This window comes from Vanacampus margaritifer, chromosome 13 (assembly GCF_051991255.1).
Source record: "Vanacampus margaritifer isolate UIUO_Vmar chromosome 13, RoL_Vmar_1.0, whole genome shotgun sequence".
NCBI lineage: Eukaryota > Metazoa > Chordata > Actinopteri > Syngnathiformes > Syngnathidae > Vanacampus > Vanacampus margaritifer.
This window is the reverse complement of record NC_135444.1, coordinates 16,367,290-16,382,022: the sequence shown is the minus strand read 5'-3', so window position 1 is coordinate 16,382,022 and position 14,733 is coordinate 16,367,290. Positions and strand designations below refer to the sequence as shown.

At 40.0% G+C, this 14,733-nt stretch overlaps 4 protein-coding genes across 5 annotated transcripts in view; all 4 read right to left on the bottom strand.

Moving 5' to 3' along the window:
- The window catches only part of cpamd8 (C3 and PZP like alpha-2-macroglobulin domain containing 8), a 44,607-nt gene extending 42,869 nt beyond the window's left edge, over nucleotides 1–1,738 (bottom strand). The window contains exon 1 of the mRNA XM_077584769.1: nucleotides 1,268–1,738. Coding sequence (XP_077440895.1) covers nucleotides 1,268–1,350 — 83 coding nt within the window. The 5' untranslated portion in view covers nucleotides 1,351–1,738. The remainder of the gene's footprint in view (nucleotides 1–1,267) is intronic.
- A 1,368-nt stretch (nucleotides 1,739–3,106) lies between these two features.
- On the bottom strand, nucleotides 3,107–6,359 carry sac3d1 (SAC3 domain containing 1). 2 transcript variants are annotated; one of them, XM_077584269.1, is made up of 4 exons: nucleotides 6,252–6,359; nucleotides 5,208–5,616; nucleotides 4,165–4,447; nucleotides 3,107–3,761 (listed from the first exon to the last, which is right to left on the bottom strand). In XM_077584269.1, exons 1-4 carry the CDS (start codon nucleotides 6,278–6,280, stop codon nucleotides 3,295–3,297), a joined length of 1,188 nt encoding a protein of 395 aa, XP_077440395.1. In that variant the 5' UTR covers nucleotides 6,281–6,359; the 3' UTR covers nucleotides 3,107–3,294. The 2 variants fall into 2 exon arrangements, with proteins under 2 accessions (XP_077440395.1, XP_077440394.1); XM_077584268.1 differs by having other exon boundaries at nucleotides 5,208–5,619; nucleotides 6,252–6,313.
- Nucleotides 6,360–7,080: 721 nt separating this feature from the next.
- On the bottom strand, nucleotides 7,081–11,275 carry haus8 (HAUS augmin like complex subunit 8). The gene is made up of 12 exons (XM_077584427.1): nucleotides 11,145–11,275; nucleotides 10,943–11,019; nucleotides 10,694–10,755; nucleotides 10,096–10,207; nucleotides 9,937–9,998; nucleotides 9,130–9,250; nucleotides 8,819–8,911; nucleotides 8,646–8,746; nucleotides 8,418–8,576; nucleotides 7,707–7,848; nucleotides 7,488–7,629; nucleotides 7,081–7,398 (listed from the first exon to the last, which is right to left on the bottom strand). Exons 1-12 carry the CDS (start codon nucleotides 11,207–11,209, stop codon nucleotides 7,272–7,274), a joined length of 1,263 nt encoding a protein of 420 aa, XP_077440553.1. The 5' UTR covers nucleotides 11,210–11,275; the 3' UTR covers nucleotides 7,081–7,271.
- Nucleotides 11,276–12,341: 1,066 nt separating this feature from the next.
- On the bottom strand, nucleotides 12,342–14,460 carry cks2 (CDC28 protein kinase regulatory subunit 2). Its single transcript, XM_077584256.1, has 3 exons — nucleotides 14,222–14,460; nucleotides 13,854–13,981; nucleotides 12,342–12,770 (listed from the first exon to the last, which is right to left on the bottom strand). Exons 1-3 carry the CDS (start codon nucleotides 14,278–14,280, stop codon nucleotides 12,724–12,726), a joined length of 234 nt encoding a protein of 77 aa, XP_077440382.1. The 5' UTR covers nucleotides 14,281–14,460; the 3' UTR covers nucleotides 12,342–12,723.
- Nucleotides 14,461–14,733: the final 273 nt, after the last annotated feature.

The window sequence follows — 14,733 nt, the reverse complement described above, 5'->3', positions numbered from 1 at the left end:
ACCGACCGAGAAACGGAATCGTTTGATCTACAATGGGCGGAAAAAAGAAACACTCGGATGAGCCCCTCTGGATCAGGTGCTTATAGACCGAGTCACATGGCCTTCTGAGTGGAATTGGAAACAGTTTCCTTTCAGGTTCATTTTGTCCCAGATTTGAGAACACTTTTGTTTCAAATCTGATTTTAAACAAAAAAGTGGTATTGAACATCTATTTGTCTAATGTCTTTTTTTTTTAATCAGCTGATTTTTGCCAATTTTTAAAGAGCGAATATCGGTGAGGCTCTCTTGATGATTATTCTGTTCTAAGGGGCAGCACGGCGCGTGCCCTACTAGTTAGCACTTCCGCATTGCAGTTGACAGGTTCTTGGTGCGAATCTCGACCGAGTTTGCAGATATCTTCAGTACTGGGATATTGCACGGCAATATATGTGCACGGCTAGATCCCTGGTGGTGCTTGAGCACCGGCCCGTTTGCCTTGAGCTCGGGCAAGGCAATAAAATTAATTAATTCGATTAATCGTCATTTTAAAGATCGAATCATTGACTGTTGGCTAAATCGCAAAATCGAGGTGTATATAAATAAATACTCGTCTTTTTTCTGGATTATTAAAATCTGTTGTTCTCTTGAATAGCTTTTTTTTTTTTTTTGCACAAGCTATGAATGCTAAGTTTATCTTAAAACTGATTTAAAATCGGTATACATTATTGTTATCATCTATTTTGCACCGGATTAATTTTTTTTAATAAACTTTCAAACTTTAAATAAATGTTTGTTGGGTTTATGACTTTTGACTAAAAACGATTAAAATTGTAATCGGTCCAGAATGACTTTATTAGCTATTTTTTCTTCTTCATTGAGCAATATTTGAAAAAAAAAAAAAAAAAAGCTATTTTTTTCTTCTTCATTGAGCATTATTTGAAAAAAAAAAAAATAAATGTTTCGTGATTGTGTGAATTGATTTTTTTGCTTGAGCACTTGCCCCCCAAAAAGTTTGTGCACGTGCCTGGAATGTTTGGTTCACGTAAGACTCTAAATTGAACAACAAGTGTGAATGGCCGTTTGTCCTGCGATTGACTGGCGACCAATCCAGGGTGTAGACTGCTTCTTTTTCAAGTCAGCTGGGATAAACTCCCAATAGTTGAACTTAATGAGGACAACCTCTGTAGAAAATGTATCATTTTGTATCCTTATTATGCTCTCTGGAACACATTCAGGTTTTTTGTTGTCATTTGCATTTTGAAGAAAACCAAACATGTGGGCTACTTACCCCTTGTCCTGTGCAGCAGTCGTGCTTACTTTGCTCATGAACAAAGTCCAACCAAGGAGGCTCAAAGCTGTCAAACGCAACATTTTTGCTGCGAGGAGGGCTTCGGATGTGGTCTCCCACCTCCTATCCACACACAAAAAAAAAACGTCAATGAATGTGATCAGCGGTGCTTTTTCTTCTTCTTTACAAGCCCTTCAGTCTCTTCATTGCTCGCTCGCAAAACTCATCAGTCGTGCCCTTCTTCCATGTGCCTTCTCCTTCGCTTCTTCACCCGCCCCTGTTCCCTTCGCTCACACTTCAGCATTACAAAACTGGCGAGCGTTCTCCCACTTCGCCCGCACGACCACCAAGGAGGCAATAAAAGAAGAGCAAAAACAAGAACGGAGAAAGAAAAGTCCTCAGGTTAGCTTGAAGCTCAGCGAGGGGATCCTCTCTGCTTCACTGCCCGGGACTGACTGAATGAAGCCTGCGGGGCAAGGGAAGGCGCGCGCGCACATGCACAAGCACACTCGCACGCACGCACGCAAGAACGTGTGTGCGCAACACACTTTTGCACACGTGCTTCCGAGAGTGGATTGAGCAGATTCTGCTATGTAAAGAAACGAAATGGGGCCAACTCGAGAGGGCGGGGGGGATAGTACCAAAAGGGAGTCGTTCTTTCTTTAGTTATTTATTTATTTTAAAACAAAGAAAAACAGGTAAATGCTAAAATTTTCAATCAAGTAATAGTTTTTTTGCTGGTTAGCAGAGAAAAGCGTTGTAGTTCTTTGCTGCCACCGTGCGGTCACAAAGGGGATGTGCAGTTTTTCAAATTGAATCGTCAAACCTTGTATATGTATTTTCGTGTGTATTAAATGCGTTTGTATGTATATATGTATATTATACACAGGCACACAAAATATTTTTCCTTCATAACATTAACTCATTCGCTGCCATTGACGGCAATAAATTCATTTTAATTATTTCTATTTAACATTTTTCCCACTTTTGTTAAAAGTATGAAAACCTAGAATTTTTTTATCGTACATTTAGAATAGATATAACATTTGCAATTAATCGTGAGTTAACTATTGAAGACATGCTATTAATTACAATTAAAAACATGTAATCGCCTGACACGATTAAAAAATATATTATAAAAAATTAGGGGCGTCAGCAGCACGGTGGCTGACTGGTTAGCACGTCCGCCTCCCAGTGCAGAGGACGTGAGATCGAGTCCGGGCTTCGGCCTTCCTGGGTGGAGTTTGCATGTTCTCCCCGTGCTTGCGTGGGTTTTCACCGGGTACTCCGGTTTCCTCCCACATTCCAAAAACATGCATGGCAGGTTAATTGAACTCTCCAAATTGTCCCTAGGTGTGAATGTGAGTGTGGTTGTTCGTCTCTGTGTGCCCTGCGATTGGCTGGCAACCAGTTCAGGGTGTACCCCGCCTACTGCCCGAAGCCAGCTGGGATAGGCTCCAGCACCCCCGCGACCCTAGTGAGGAAAAGCGGCCAAGAAAATGGATGGATGGATGGATAGGGGCGTCAGGCGATTAAATTTTCTTATTGTAATTAATTGCATGACTTCACTAGTTAACTCACGATTAATCACACATTTCATATCTGTTCTAAATGTACAATAAAAAAAATTCTAGGTTTTCATACTCGTTAACAAAAGTGGGGAAAAAATGTTAAATTAATAGAAATAGTTCAAATGAATTTTTGACGTCTATGGGCCATCAATGGCAGTGAATGAGTTAACTTTATTCTCATTACTAAAATATACGACTTTATTCTCATCATAGCACAAACTTTGGTATCATATAAAATTAAAAAATGTTTAAAAAGACCACATCAAAAAACATTTTTGATTAGTCATTTATTTTCAAGAAAAGTGCAAATAAAAACAATTACCTCTGACATAAAAAACAAGAAAAGAAAGCAATTCCTGTTGCCATTTAAGTATGAATTGAACAATGTATGTTGTGGCCTCAGTTTATAACACGATTGGCAACAAGAATCCTGATTCTTATTGAGCTCATCTTCTGTCAAACACAGCCGTGAACGATGCTGCCGATCGTGAGGTCTTTTTGCTTCTCCGTCCCAACATTGTGATAAAGAGAGCAGCACGATTTCCCTTGTTCCGGCTCAGCGAAAGACGTTTTGGAGAACACCACCTGCTCGTCCGTGTTGACCTCCACGCCGCACGCCTGACACAGCGTCCTCGTCAGACTCTTCTCCAAGGCGAGGAGTTTGGAGAGCGCGTCCAGCGGGAAGCGACAGTTCCGGCTGCTGTAGCCGTGGCTGTATACGAGCAGCAGGTCCTTGCGGCTGGCCGTCACGTGGCGGTGCAAAGCGCAGGCCTGCAAGAAGCTCAGGCGGCGGGCGGAGCGCAGCAGACGTACCGGGTTCCGCTCCAGGAAGGACCGATTGATGGAGATGGCGAGCATGACGGCGGGGGCGCGGCGAAGTGGTGCCGGGAGCTCCATGATGTGCTGCATGGCTCGAGGGGCACCTTGGAGTGATTGGTTAGGAATATAAGCGCTTTTAGACCGTTGTATCCACCTGTACTGCTTTGTCCTTACTCGGGTCACGGGTGAGGTGGAGCCTAATTTATCATGGATCCATTATCTTTGCTTCCTCAAATGTTATGTCTGATTTTCATAGGTTAATTTTCATTAAATGTTTCATTTATTATTACTTTTGTCACTCAAGTTATTTCTGTGACCACCATGAGTTTTTCTTTCATTAACCGAGGGTTACCAACAATTTTGTCCACTTGTGTATTAGGTTGACTGAGCAGCTATGATTGAGAAATTATTCATGATTTATTCATCGCGCGCGCACGCACACACACATTGTCAAGTTACACCTACTGAAGTGTCCATATATGTCAACAGCAAAATTGAGCAACCCACCTAAGTTATAGAGCAAACCGAGAGCCTGGAACTCCTCCTGGTTGGGATGCGGCCCCGTTCCGTGCGCGTAGCAGTCCAGTAGCCAGCTCAGGTTCTCCTGGAGGTGCACGTCATTAATGCGGGGGTCAAAAAGTCGCAGGGGCTCGTCGCAGAGCCGGTACGAGGCGTACATGAGGAAGCGCACCACCCGCTCCAAAATGGCCACGCAGTCTGGCCCGTGCGCCCTCTGGATGATCATGTCCTGCTTTACGCTGCGCAGACGGTCAAATACAAAGCTATACACCTGCAACATAGACACAGAATTGATGTTTAGAGTTTAGAATGTTTTTAACTTGGGCTGGGTGATATGGATTTAAAATCCGCTGGGTGATATGGCTTTAAAATTCCCAAATCAAATTTTGAATTGCTCACAAAAATGTAATTTGGGATTTTTTTTCCTCACAAAAATTGGATCATTTAATTACAGAAATTCAGATTTTTTTTTGACTGGGTGATATGGCTTTAAATTTCCCAAATAAGATTTTGGATTTCTCAGAAAAAAATCATGTTTGATTTTTTTTCCTCACAATTTTTTAGATTTTTTTTTTTTTACTTCTTTTTTTGTTTTTTACTGATCACAAAAAAATAATTTAAAAAAAATCCCACAAACAATAAATTTTTAGGCTTGATGATATGGCTTCAAAATTCTAAAATCTGATTTTTCTTTTTTCCCCCCACAAAAAATTGATTTCTGACAAACATTAAGATTTCTTTTCATAAAAAAATCTTTAGAACTTGTGCAACAAATTAGTTCTAAAAATTGAATTTTTGTCATTAAAAAAAAAATGTTTTTCCTTATCACCGGAATTAAATTTCTGATTGAAGTTATCTTTTTGAAAAATCACTAGGGGTCAAATAAATCAGTAAATGTAGTGACCAAATAAACTGTGACCATGCTTTTGTAAAACTAGTCCCTCTCAGTTCACATCATCGTGCTTTAAACTCCGTAAACTACACCAAAAAAAAAACATCTTCCCAAATAAACACATGACAAAGCTACTAGCCTCAGTCCAAGGTTGCAGATGAGGAGATGCAGCGACCTCATCAATGAGGTAACACACAGTTTTCAGCAACACAGCAGGGGGACGGAGGTCGGCGGAGTTGGCAGAGTCTTTCCCGGCCGCTGGTCTGGAATACTCCTTGACGGCACGCAGGGGGTCAGCTCGGGGTCTGCGGTCTTTCTGCGTGCCTGCCACCATCTCAAAGCGGTGCAGGCGATTCTGGGACTCCCGCTTGTGCAGCTCCCCCGCGGGACACATGGTCTGGCAGGCACCCTTGGGAACGGTGTTGTCTCCACACTGCCCAGCTCTGATATTTTCTTTCACGTGGGATTTAACCCGGCCTTGTCCACGTCCCTGGTTCCGCCATCTTCTCTCCCCTTGTGCTGGTCTATCATTCCGCATGGAGGTGGAGCTGCTTAGAGGAAACATAATGACACTTGAGAAACTACAACCATCATCCGTCAATTTTCGATAGTGCTTGTACTCAGAGTGGCAGCTGAGGTTAATTGTGACTGGGGTGAGAGGTGGGGTACACTAGACTGGTCACTAATCAATCAAAGGGCAAATAAATAAACAACCATTCACACCCAGTGACATTACAACAAAAACCCCTGTAAGCAAAGTGAGAACATGCAAAACACCACATACCATTGTGGTTTGTATTTTTAATATATTTTACACATAACGGCGTCATATTCCGCTAGGACACGACATTTTGTAAGTATTTATCAGGCAGGTGCGTTTACGTGCTTTCGTCATCATTTTTTTGTTTGTTTGTTGTTACTAGCTTCGTGTGAATGACATGATTTTATCCAGGTTGAACATTTTCACTTTGCTATTAAATTCGCTGGTGACACTGCAATTATTATTACTATTAGCTAGTGAGACTTTAAGCGATCGAATTTACATTACGCAAAAACAAGAATTCTGCTGTCACAGGATATGGCTGCGAAAAGTATCCGAATATGTATAAAGTAAATGAAATTGACTGAATGAGATTTTGGGTTATAAACGCCATTTATGTATGAAAATATAGTGGGAACTCACTTGCTACGAGCAGCACCGCCACAGTTCATTTGTACTTAGGTTTGGTCACGGTGCTACACATACTTCTTCTACACTCTCTATTGACGTAAAGCAATCACTTAAAGGGGCACACCGCCACCTATCGGGCAATGATACGTACAGCATGCTCATACAAATAAATACAGTACAGTACAAAGAACTTTGCCTGAAGGGAAACTTTCAACAACCATTTCTATTCACTAGAACGACCTAGATGGTGTATTTTTTTCCCCCATGTAAGTCTACAAACAAACCTAAATATAGTAAAAAGTGTTTGAGAGTATATGTAGCTCCACAATCAAAGCTTAACAAACAGGGTGCTTTATTTGAGACCATAAGACCATGTGCAGTCATCAAAAACAGGAAAATAAGTTACAATTGCCAAAGGAGCTCAAATAAAGAGATTTTTTTAATATTTCACCAGGGACAGACAGGACATAGCGATTTTCTAGCAAAAGTGATCATTTGAAAATGTGAGTCACATATTGATCTGTTTCTCAATTATTGTGATGCTTTATTATAATTTGCTGTCTTGTACTCAAGTGCCAAGTTTTTAGATACAACAAGTCTCAGAGGACTACGAGCTGTACATGGGAGTACTCTAAAATAAGCTTGCTGGTGATATTTAACTCATATCATGATTAAACCATTGTTGATAATTGTGGGAAATCGTTAACCTTATCACTTATCAGTGACTCATTGCTTACTAATCACATAACAGGTTTTCTCAAATTATTTTCATTTCAAAAGTGTGCTAACTGGCAGCTCTTTACATTACCCAGTACCAAAGAAATAACCGTTTCAACAAAGGTTTGCGACATCTACCAGCACTTTATTGGTGGGAGTAATCCCTCATTTAAAAACAAACGCAGTAGACTCAAAAAGCATACACACACACAAACAGAAAAAGAAGCAAAACTGAAGAAACGACAACAGTAAGACATCTTAAAGGGTCAAGTAGGTGATCCAAAGTGCATGAACTATGTATTCCTGTCAGAGACGTCATCGTTTTGGGCAGAAGAGCTCCGCGGCTCTGGCGGAGCCCAGTTGCTCCTCCTCCACAGCCTGCTGCACTTGGACGGTGTGGCGGGAAACCAGCGATGACAGCTCCAGCAGTTCAGAAAACACACTAAAAGATTGTCAAAAATAAAATACACATCAGTTGTATACTCAGGCAGCCTTACAAAAATCTGACGAGTCTTTGGCTTGAATACCCACCCAGATAACTGCTGACTCGTATCTTTCGAAGCCTTCGTCATGTCTTGAAGGCAATTCAGAGCGGCTCGGTTTTCCTCGTGATCTCCCTCTGTGCACTCTTTCAGAAGCGTCTCGCTTTCCTTTAAACAAGCCTCTGCTTTACCTTGAGGGAAGAAAATGACGGGTTTTCCGCATTCATCCGTGTAAAAATATTGAAATAAAAATGATGCGGCCACCGACCAAGAAATTCCAGACTGTCGCCGGCGATGTGGAAATTCTTGACCGGTAGCTCGTGTCGGGTGATGTCCACGGCTGAGGCCAAAGTCTTATATGACTCTGTGAACAGTTTGGCAGCTTCTGCCGCAGGAGTCAAAGCAGAAATCTGATGGAACGATCAAACGGCGAACATTTCACACCGACATCATTAAGAATTTTTTTTTTTAACCCTGGAGAACCCACGGGGTCAAAATTGGCCCCTATAAATTCTGCTACTCAAATAACAAAGACTTTTCTTTTTTTTTTACAAATTTAACTTCAAAAGTCCAGAGTACCACTTCTGACCCCTGCATGGGGCCATCTAGTGGACGAATATTGCACTTACATGAGCGAGAGTGGTGGTGACAAGATGGCTAGCAACATGCTGTTTGGTTGAGCTTGAAATCAATCCAAACAAAACCATCTTCTCAGCAAACCATCAGATGGTAAAATTGTGTTTTTTTTGTTAATCTATTTCATATCATGTTGCAGAATGCCTAGGAGTATGTTTTATTTATATATTTTGATAAATTAGCAACTCTGAGCTAGTTAAAAAAAGGGGGTTAAAATTGAAAAAAAAAACATATTTTGGTGTTCAGTGAACTTATAGCAGTCATTTAATGTATAATTCATAATTTTCCAAAGAAGAAAAGGGTTCTTGGGTTCTCCAGGGTTAATAGGTTTTGATGTCCTGACCTGCATATCCAGAAGCTCATTGGCCAGCCTCCGCTTTTCCGCGAGGAGATACCGGCGCTTCTTCTCCATCACCTTGCTGCGCAGCGCCTCCTCTTCCTCCATCATGTACAGCAGCCTTGCCTCCACCTTGGGCTTCAGCTTGGCCATGTTATGCGCCATCTAAAAATCAAACCACCACATTTTAACGGAGAAGAACCAACTCAAGGATGGCGGGCCGGTCAGCCTGACCTTCGCCGTGAGAAAAGCCAGGAGCAACGCTTGCATCTCGAGCCACTTCTTTTCTTCGTGGCTACTCTCGGTCTCTTCGGCATTTTGGGGAACTGTTTTACCTTAGAGATTGACCAAAAAACCATAAAAGGACGGTCTTATTTGTAAAAAAGAACATGGGCTACTCGGTTTACCTCCAATGAGCGAAACATCGAAATCGGGCCGAAAGCAGTGTCCGTCAGAGAAGGTCGACTGCAGGACCGTCTTTCGTAAGAGTGAAGTCTCGGCTGAAAGTGGCATAATGCATCCATTTCAATTAGGCAACATAGGCAGGCTCACAAATCAGGACATTGTTTGTTCTTTCCATTTTCATTTGACCCCCCCCCCCCGTTAAAAAACACATAAATTGCAATTTACATGGAGTCAATATTCCATTTTTTTTTTTTTTTTTTTTTATATGGAAAGAGACTATAGCTATTTGAAATCTGTTTGTACTCAGTCGTACACGCTCCAAAAGCTGGCGTGCCCATGGAGTATCGTGGAGGGGTGCATTTGGCAATGCTGGGTTTCGGTGACACGAACTTATGTTGTAAACTCCCAGAATCGTTGTTGTGGTGGTGGTTACTCTGTGGAAGAAATCAAAATTGATGAGGATGTATTGATAACCAATGAGTGGAAATAGCTAGGCTCTATATAAATACACAATTTATTTTTATTACTAGAAACAGGGATGTGATTTGACCAAAGTGAAATTATCTGAAAATTTAGCCGGGGGTCTGGGGGCTGCTGGCACCCAGCTAGGTCCAGGGCACATGACAAAGAAATAGACAAAACAACAGCATAAATTTTCAATGTATATTGAACTATCCCATATAAAATGGCAGTTTTAGTCAACTCAAAATCAGTCACATTCAAAAACATTGGACCGCCTTTGCTTTTAAAAACTATCACTGAGAATATCATCATATCTAACTAATGTGATTACTAAGTTAACACATAAATAATGTTGAAGAGTTCAAATTTCATGAACAAATAATTGTATCATGACCAAATGAAAAGTAACTCATATTAGAGCATACCACAAATGTCTTTGTTATAGCAGAAGATGTTATCTGTCGGAGTCATGTGCATACACAATGAACTACAAACAAAAACAAAAAAAATTTTAAAAATCAGAATTTTTTTTTTGGGGGGGGGGGATAAAAAAAAGCGGAATTCCGCGAATTAGCGGAAAAATCACATCCCTGTAGAAACCAATATTTACTTTGTGTATCTATTTGAACAAAAACAAAAATCAAAAGCATTGCATTACCTTTGAAAGAGATGACCTCTCAGCAGCTTGCATGTACCGAGATGGGACAATCTTTCCATTTGCTAAATAAGGATAAATGCAACATTGGTATATAAAAAGTGACTAGTAGAGAGTCCACCTCGTGCAGCATAATAAAAAAAGGATGGATTTATTACATACACAGTCCAAAAACTGGCGAGCCCATGGAGCATCGCGGAGATGTTCCCACTTTTACTTTGGCAGTGCCGTCTTTAGGTGTGGAAGGTCTCTGTGGTAAACTCACAGAATCGCCCTGTGAGGGAAATGGGAACATGATAATAAACAAGTCAGAAATGTCCGCTCAATTAAAAGCCTGCCCTAATGTTAATCAACATTTAATTGCAATGTTATAATAAAACCTGGGCCGGATGATTAATCCACCTGATTAATAGAAGTTTAGACTTTTGAAAGTCTATTGTCTTCTGCAGTTCAAAACATGTCCCCACTGATGTGCACCGCTTCGACTAACAACAGAGTACAGTTGTTGCTTTTAAAAGAATTATTTATATTTTTACGAAGTTTAATGCAAGCTAATGCTGGGGGGAATGTTAACAGGAAGAGAGAGAAAAGAATGCAAATTTCAGAAGGGGAAAACATGCAAAACTTGTTCTGACTTATGGCTCTCATTTATATTATCAAAAAAAAAAAAGTTAATAAAGTCGAATTTTTAAATTACAATCACAGACAGTGGGGAAACTTAAGTGTAAAACCATATCACCCATTCCTAAACATAACCTACCTTGGAAACGAACGTCCTCTCAGCAGCCTGCGTGCATCGAGACGGGATAACAACTCCATTTGCTAAATAAAGAGGAACATGCAATATTGACACTTGCAGAAGAAACGAAACTCCTTGTGGGGTCTCACTCGTGATTATTCGTGTGCGAGATCTGGCAAATTAATTGCAAGTGTGACATGACATATCACGTTTAGTAAGCGGAAGACAAGCACTTAAAAATAATATACTCTACGCAGATTTAACACTTACATTTGGAAGCAGGATGAAGGAGTTTCTTCGCAGTTGCATTCCTGTTAGTTTTATTAACGCCGCTCCCACTTTTCGAACTGAAAACAGATCGAGAGACAATCACTTTGAGATTACGTTGACATACGAATAATTCGGAAAAGGCCTACGTATAAACTTTCCATTTTCGACAATTAAGACAAAATGATTGAAAGCAGACCAAAACCTTTTCGTGTCTGCGGCGGAACTTTTGATAGCGCTCGTTGTTTGCGTCGTTCTTCTGGACGCCATTTTAAACTTTCGGACGAGCCCGCCCTACCCGCCAAATTTATGCTGGTCGATAGGAAACAAGAAACGTTACATTGGTTCCCAACTTTGTTGTTGTTTTGCAATTACATGCATTAAATGTAGTTAATTTAGTAAATGCTCGATATTACAACATTCCACAAACCACCAATTCCCAATTTAATTATCAAATTCAGTTCAACTAGAAGAGAATATATTCTGAGATTAATTTTGGGTTGTAGTAGGGTACTCACAAGCATGGCTTAATAATAATAATAATAATAATTTAAATTCAGTAAAAAAAAAAAATTAAAGTTTCAAATTAAGATTTCTAGGCCCTTGTCAGGGTTTGAAGTACACGCGTGTGTTTGAGTATGTGGGATTGCCTAGTGGAGACACGAGTAAAAGTGGCAATGAATTCATTACATTACATCCTTGTTTTCTTCCTTCAATCCTCACCTACTTCCTCCCTTAATTCCTTCCATACATGCTTGTTACCTTAATTTCATCCGTGTTTTCCACTTTACACCTTGAGTTTTATTCTTCCTTCCTTTTTATATAAGGGAAAGATCCATCCTCCCATACAACCTTCTTTCCTTCATTATAGACAGTACCCATATATACATACCCAAATAAAACTCAGCTCTTACATTCATTGTAATGAGGATGTGCACACTTGTGCTACCACATTCTTTGACATCCTAGATCACATTAAATGGTGGAAAGATAGGAAATAATCTTGTCTCAATTTTATATATATATATATCACAAAAACCTTGCATTTGAACACTAGTGCTTAGATTTAATGTCACCGACATCTATTTAATCCCATTTTACTCACAAATGTACTTTGTGTGAATGTTTTTTATACAACATACTATCTGTATTGATGCTTGATTGTACATTTTCATAGGCTTGTATATTACTTCATTTTGCTATTAAGTAAAAAAAACAAAAACAAACTCCCATCTTGTTAGGTTCTTCATGCAAACGAATAACTAGTCATCTGTTCTTAACAGTGCCAGCTGTAATAACCGAACTCTTTTAAAGTGCACACTCACCATCTGGACTTGAAGTGATGCTTCAACCGTATTCTGGTTACCATGGTCCACCAAACATAAACCCACTAATGAAGATGCATGTTTTCATACATAACATTTTAATTTGTTCAAACAAGTTCCAAACATTTTGGCGAAGAACAGTGAACAGAAAATATTTACAATCTGGAACACAGCGAAAAGACACTTTACAAATAAGGCATAAAAAACATAAAACGTACCACTAAGTGGCATATAAACCATCAAAAAAAAAAAACAAGAAAAGAAACTCTACTAAAAATATACAACTTGTAAGCTTCATGAGTCGAACAAGGTCATTTCACGTCAATGTGTTGGAATTTGAAAAAGCATAACTGAACCGGGGTTTGTTCTCCTTGAATAAATACGATGCAATCAAAGTGTACATAGTCGCTCAACAAGATGGAGAGAAAACACAAACTGGCAGGCAGGCTGTGTTGCACATTACTGCTTGGGGAGGAGAGGTTTTCTGAACAGCAGGATGTGAGGTTCTGTGGAGGAAAGGACAAACTAATTAACAATACGTTTATAACTGCAGTCCTTTAAATATCACCACTCATTTATAACGAAAACATGTTACAGTACTTTTGTCCAATCAGATTTAAGCCTTAGTGTTGCCATGTTAGAGCAATCTGCCTATGCTCTTATAAATCAGCAATATTAGCTAATGTAAGCTCAACTACATGAACAATAAGGTTGTTTTTCTTTAACCAATCAGATTTCAAATTCATCCTTATAAGGATAGTCCTGGTGCCACCAACATTGTTCCGTCCTCTGATTGGCTGATTATAGCACTTGTTTAACAACATCTTTTTGATTTGCAAAACACCTCTGGACACATGAAAGACTAAACAATCAGCACCCCCCCCCATTATGATTATGACAGACAAATATTGATTCTGAACTGCTCCAGAAAGTGGACATGGCACAGTTGTATTGTGTTATATACACAAACGTGTATATTTGTTTTAATTTATATATTGTCTAGATAAATTGAGAGCTTAAGTGTCATCAACATTTTTACTTATCATTTCATGAAACATGAAAAGTCGAAGTAATAAAGACATAGAGTTGCTTGCATTACTGTTGCATTACTTACTGACTCGTGTTTGCGGCTTGTTTGGTAGAATTTTGTGAAGTTCTCATAGAAAATACTTAGCAGACTCCAAGTCAAATGGTTTAGCAAGTCAACAACTCTAAGTCAAGTACATAAATTGTATTTCATATTAATTCATGGTGTAATTGCCTTTATTTTAGCATAAGCCAACCTATAAGATCAAAAGACTTTACTACATGTAATATTGTTTATTTTAACACAGATTAAGTTATTGCTTGTGTTTGTTGAAGCTACTTTCATTCCAATTCTTTTTTGTTTCTCCAATTCAGTTTTGGTGTTATGACCTATTTTTCTTCCTTCTCAGGGTTCGATTTAGAAGCGCAGCGACACCTTACCAAACCCAAAATTATTTAGAGTGCAATAAGTTAAAACCGAACGACACAAACTGCCACAAGGCCGTCAAGTTAGCGTGCTGAAGTGACCAAAGGGTGGGCGTGTGCGCCTGCGTGTCACTCGCCTGGCTTGTGGATCATGTAGTGGATCCATCCCTGGCTCTGCTGCACGCCGAGGCCCCGCCACTCCTCTTCGGACATGAGGTGCGAGGCCGGCACCAGTTTGGACAGCGGCTTCGGTAATGTGACATGCCTGCCGGAACGCAAAAAAAAAAAAAAAGGCGACTGTTACATAATCACCACACCATGTTTGGAGAAGTCTGTCAGTTAGCTCACATTCGAATGACGACATTGCGAACGAAATATACACTTATTTCAACGTCAGTTTGTTTAAACGCGTTAACGTGTAGCTAACAAAGATTAAGTAACGTATAAACGCTTAGCAACGGAACAATGCATACAGTACTCTTAGTTAGCTTAGCTTTTAGTTTACCTGTATTCGAAGGCGTCGTCGTTGTATTTTTCAGAGTAGTGAATGTCTCTCTTCGACATTTTCCTCTACAGGCAAGGCTGAATGACGGGGAAAAAAAAGATGTTTTAGCCGATAGACAAATTAGTCGAGTCGTCCGTTGACAAAATAACGTGCTTGACAGGCTCTCAAGTCTGGACTGTGGCTGGCTGAGAAGTGAGCTCAATATTTATATCTGATTTCAAAATGTAACGTTCACGTCCGCGCCTTCGTCCGATTGGTCGAAAAGAACAGACGCGGAAAAAAAACCAAAGAGCTGATAGCCAATAGGAATCGTCAACGTTTGATGACGTTTTCTTTCTTCTTTGGTCGTCGAGAATGGCGGTTGCATTCAGTTCATATTCGTTACCGCCACCCAACGGATCCTTTAAACGAAAACAAACGCTAAAAAATGATGCCGATTCATCTTTTATGACCGTTCAAGTGTCTTTTACGAACGGCACGTAGTCAACGTACAGCTTTTCATCTGGTCGTTT

What these genes read in the sequence shown, in the direction of transcription:
- sac3d1 (XM_077584268.1), bottom strand. Translation starts at nt 6,280, where the DNA reads ATGAACTGTGGCGGTGCTGCTCGTAGCAA. An exon ending in ATCTGCAACCTTGGACTGAG is followed by an intron (nt 4,448 to 5,207) that starts GCTAGTAGCTTT and finishes TCTATGTTGCAG; the next exon opens with GTGTATAGCTTTGTATTTGA. An exon ending in CGGTTTGCTCTATAACTTAG is followed by an intron (nt 3,762 to 4,164) that starts GTGGGTTGCTCA and finishes AATCACTCCAAG; the next exon opens with GTGCCCCTCGAGCCATGCAG.
- cks2 (XM_077584256.1), bottom strand. Translation starts at nt 14,280, where the DNA reads ATGTCGAAGAGAGACATTCACTACTCTGAAAAATACAACGACGACGCC. An exon ending in GACGACGCCTTCGAATACAG is followed by an intron (nt 13,982 to 14,221) that starts GTAAACTAAAAG and finishes GCGTTCCGGCAG; the next exon opens with GCATGTCACATTACCGAAGC. An exon ending in CTACATGATCCACAAGCCAG is followed by an intron (nt 12,771 to 13,853) that starts GCGAGTGACACG and finishes TTTCCTCCACAG; the next exon opens with AACCTCACATCCTGCTGTTC.
- haus8 (XM_077584427.1), bottom strand. Translation starts at nt 11,209, where the DNA reads ATGGCGTCCAGAAGAACGACGCAAACAACGAGCGCTATCAAAAGTTCC. An exon ending in TGGCTTTTCTCACGGCGAAG is followed by an intron (nt 8,577 to 8,645) that starts GTCAGGCTGACC and finishes TTTGATTTTTAG; the next exon opens with ATGGCGCATAACATGGCCAA. An exon ending in CGACAGTCTGGAATTTCTTG is followed by an intron (nt 7,630 to 7,706) that starts GTCGGTGGCCGC and finishes TCTTCCCTCAAG; the next exon opens with GTAAAGCAGAGGCTTGTTTA.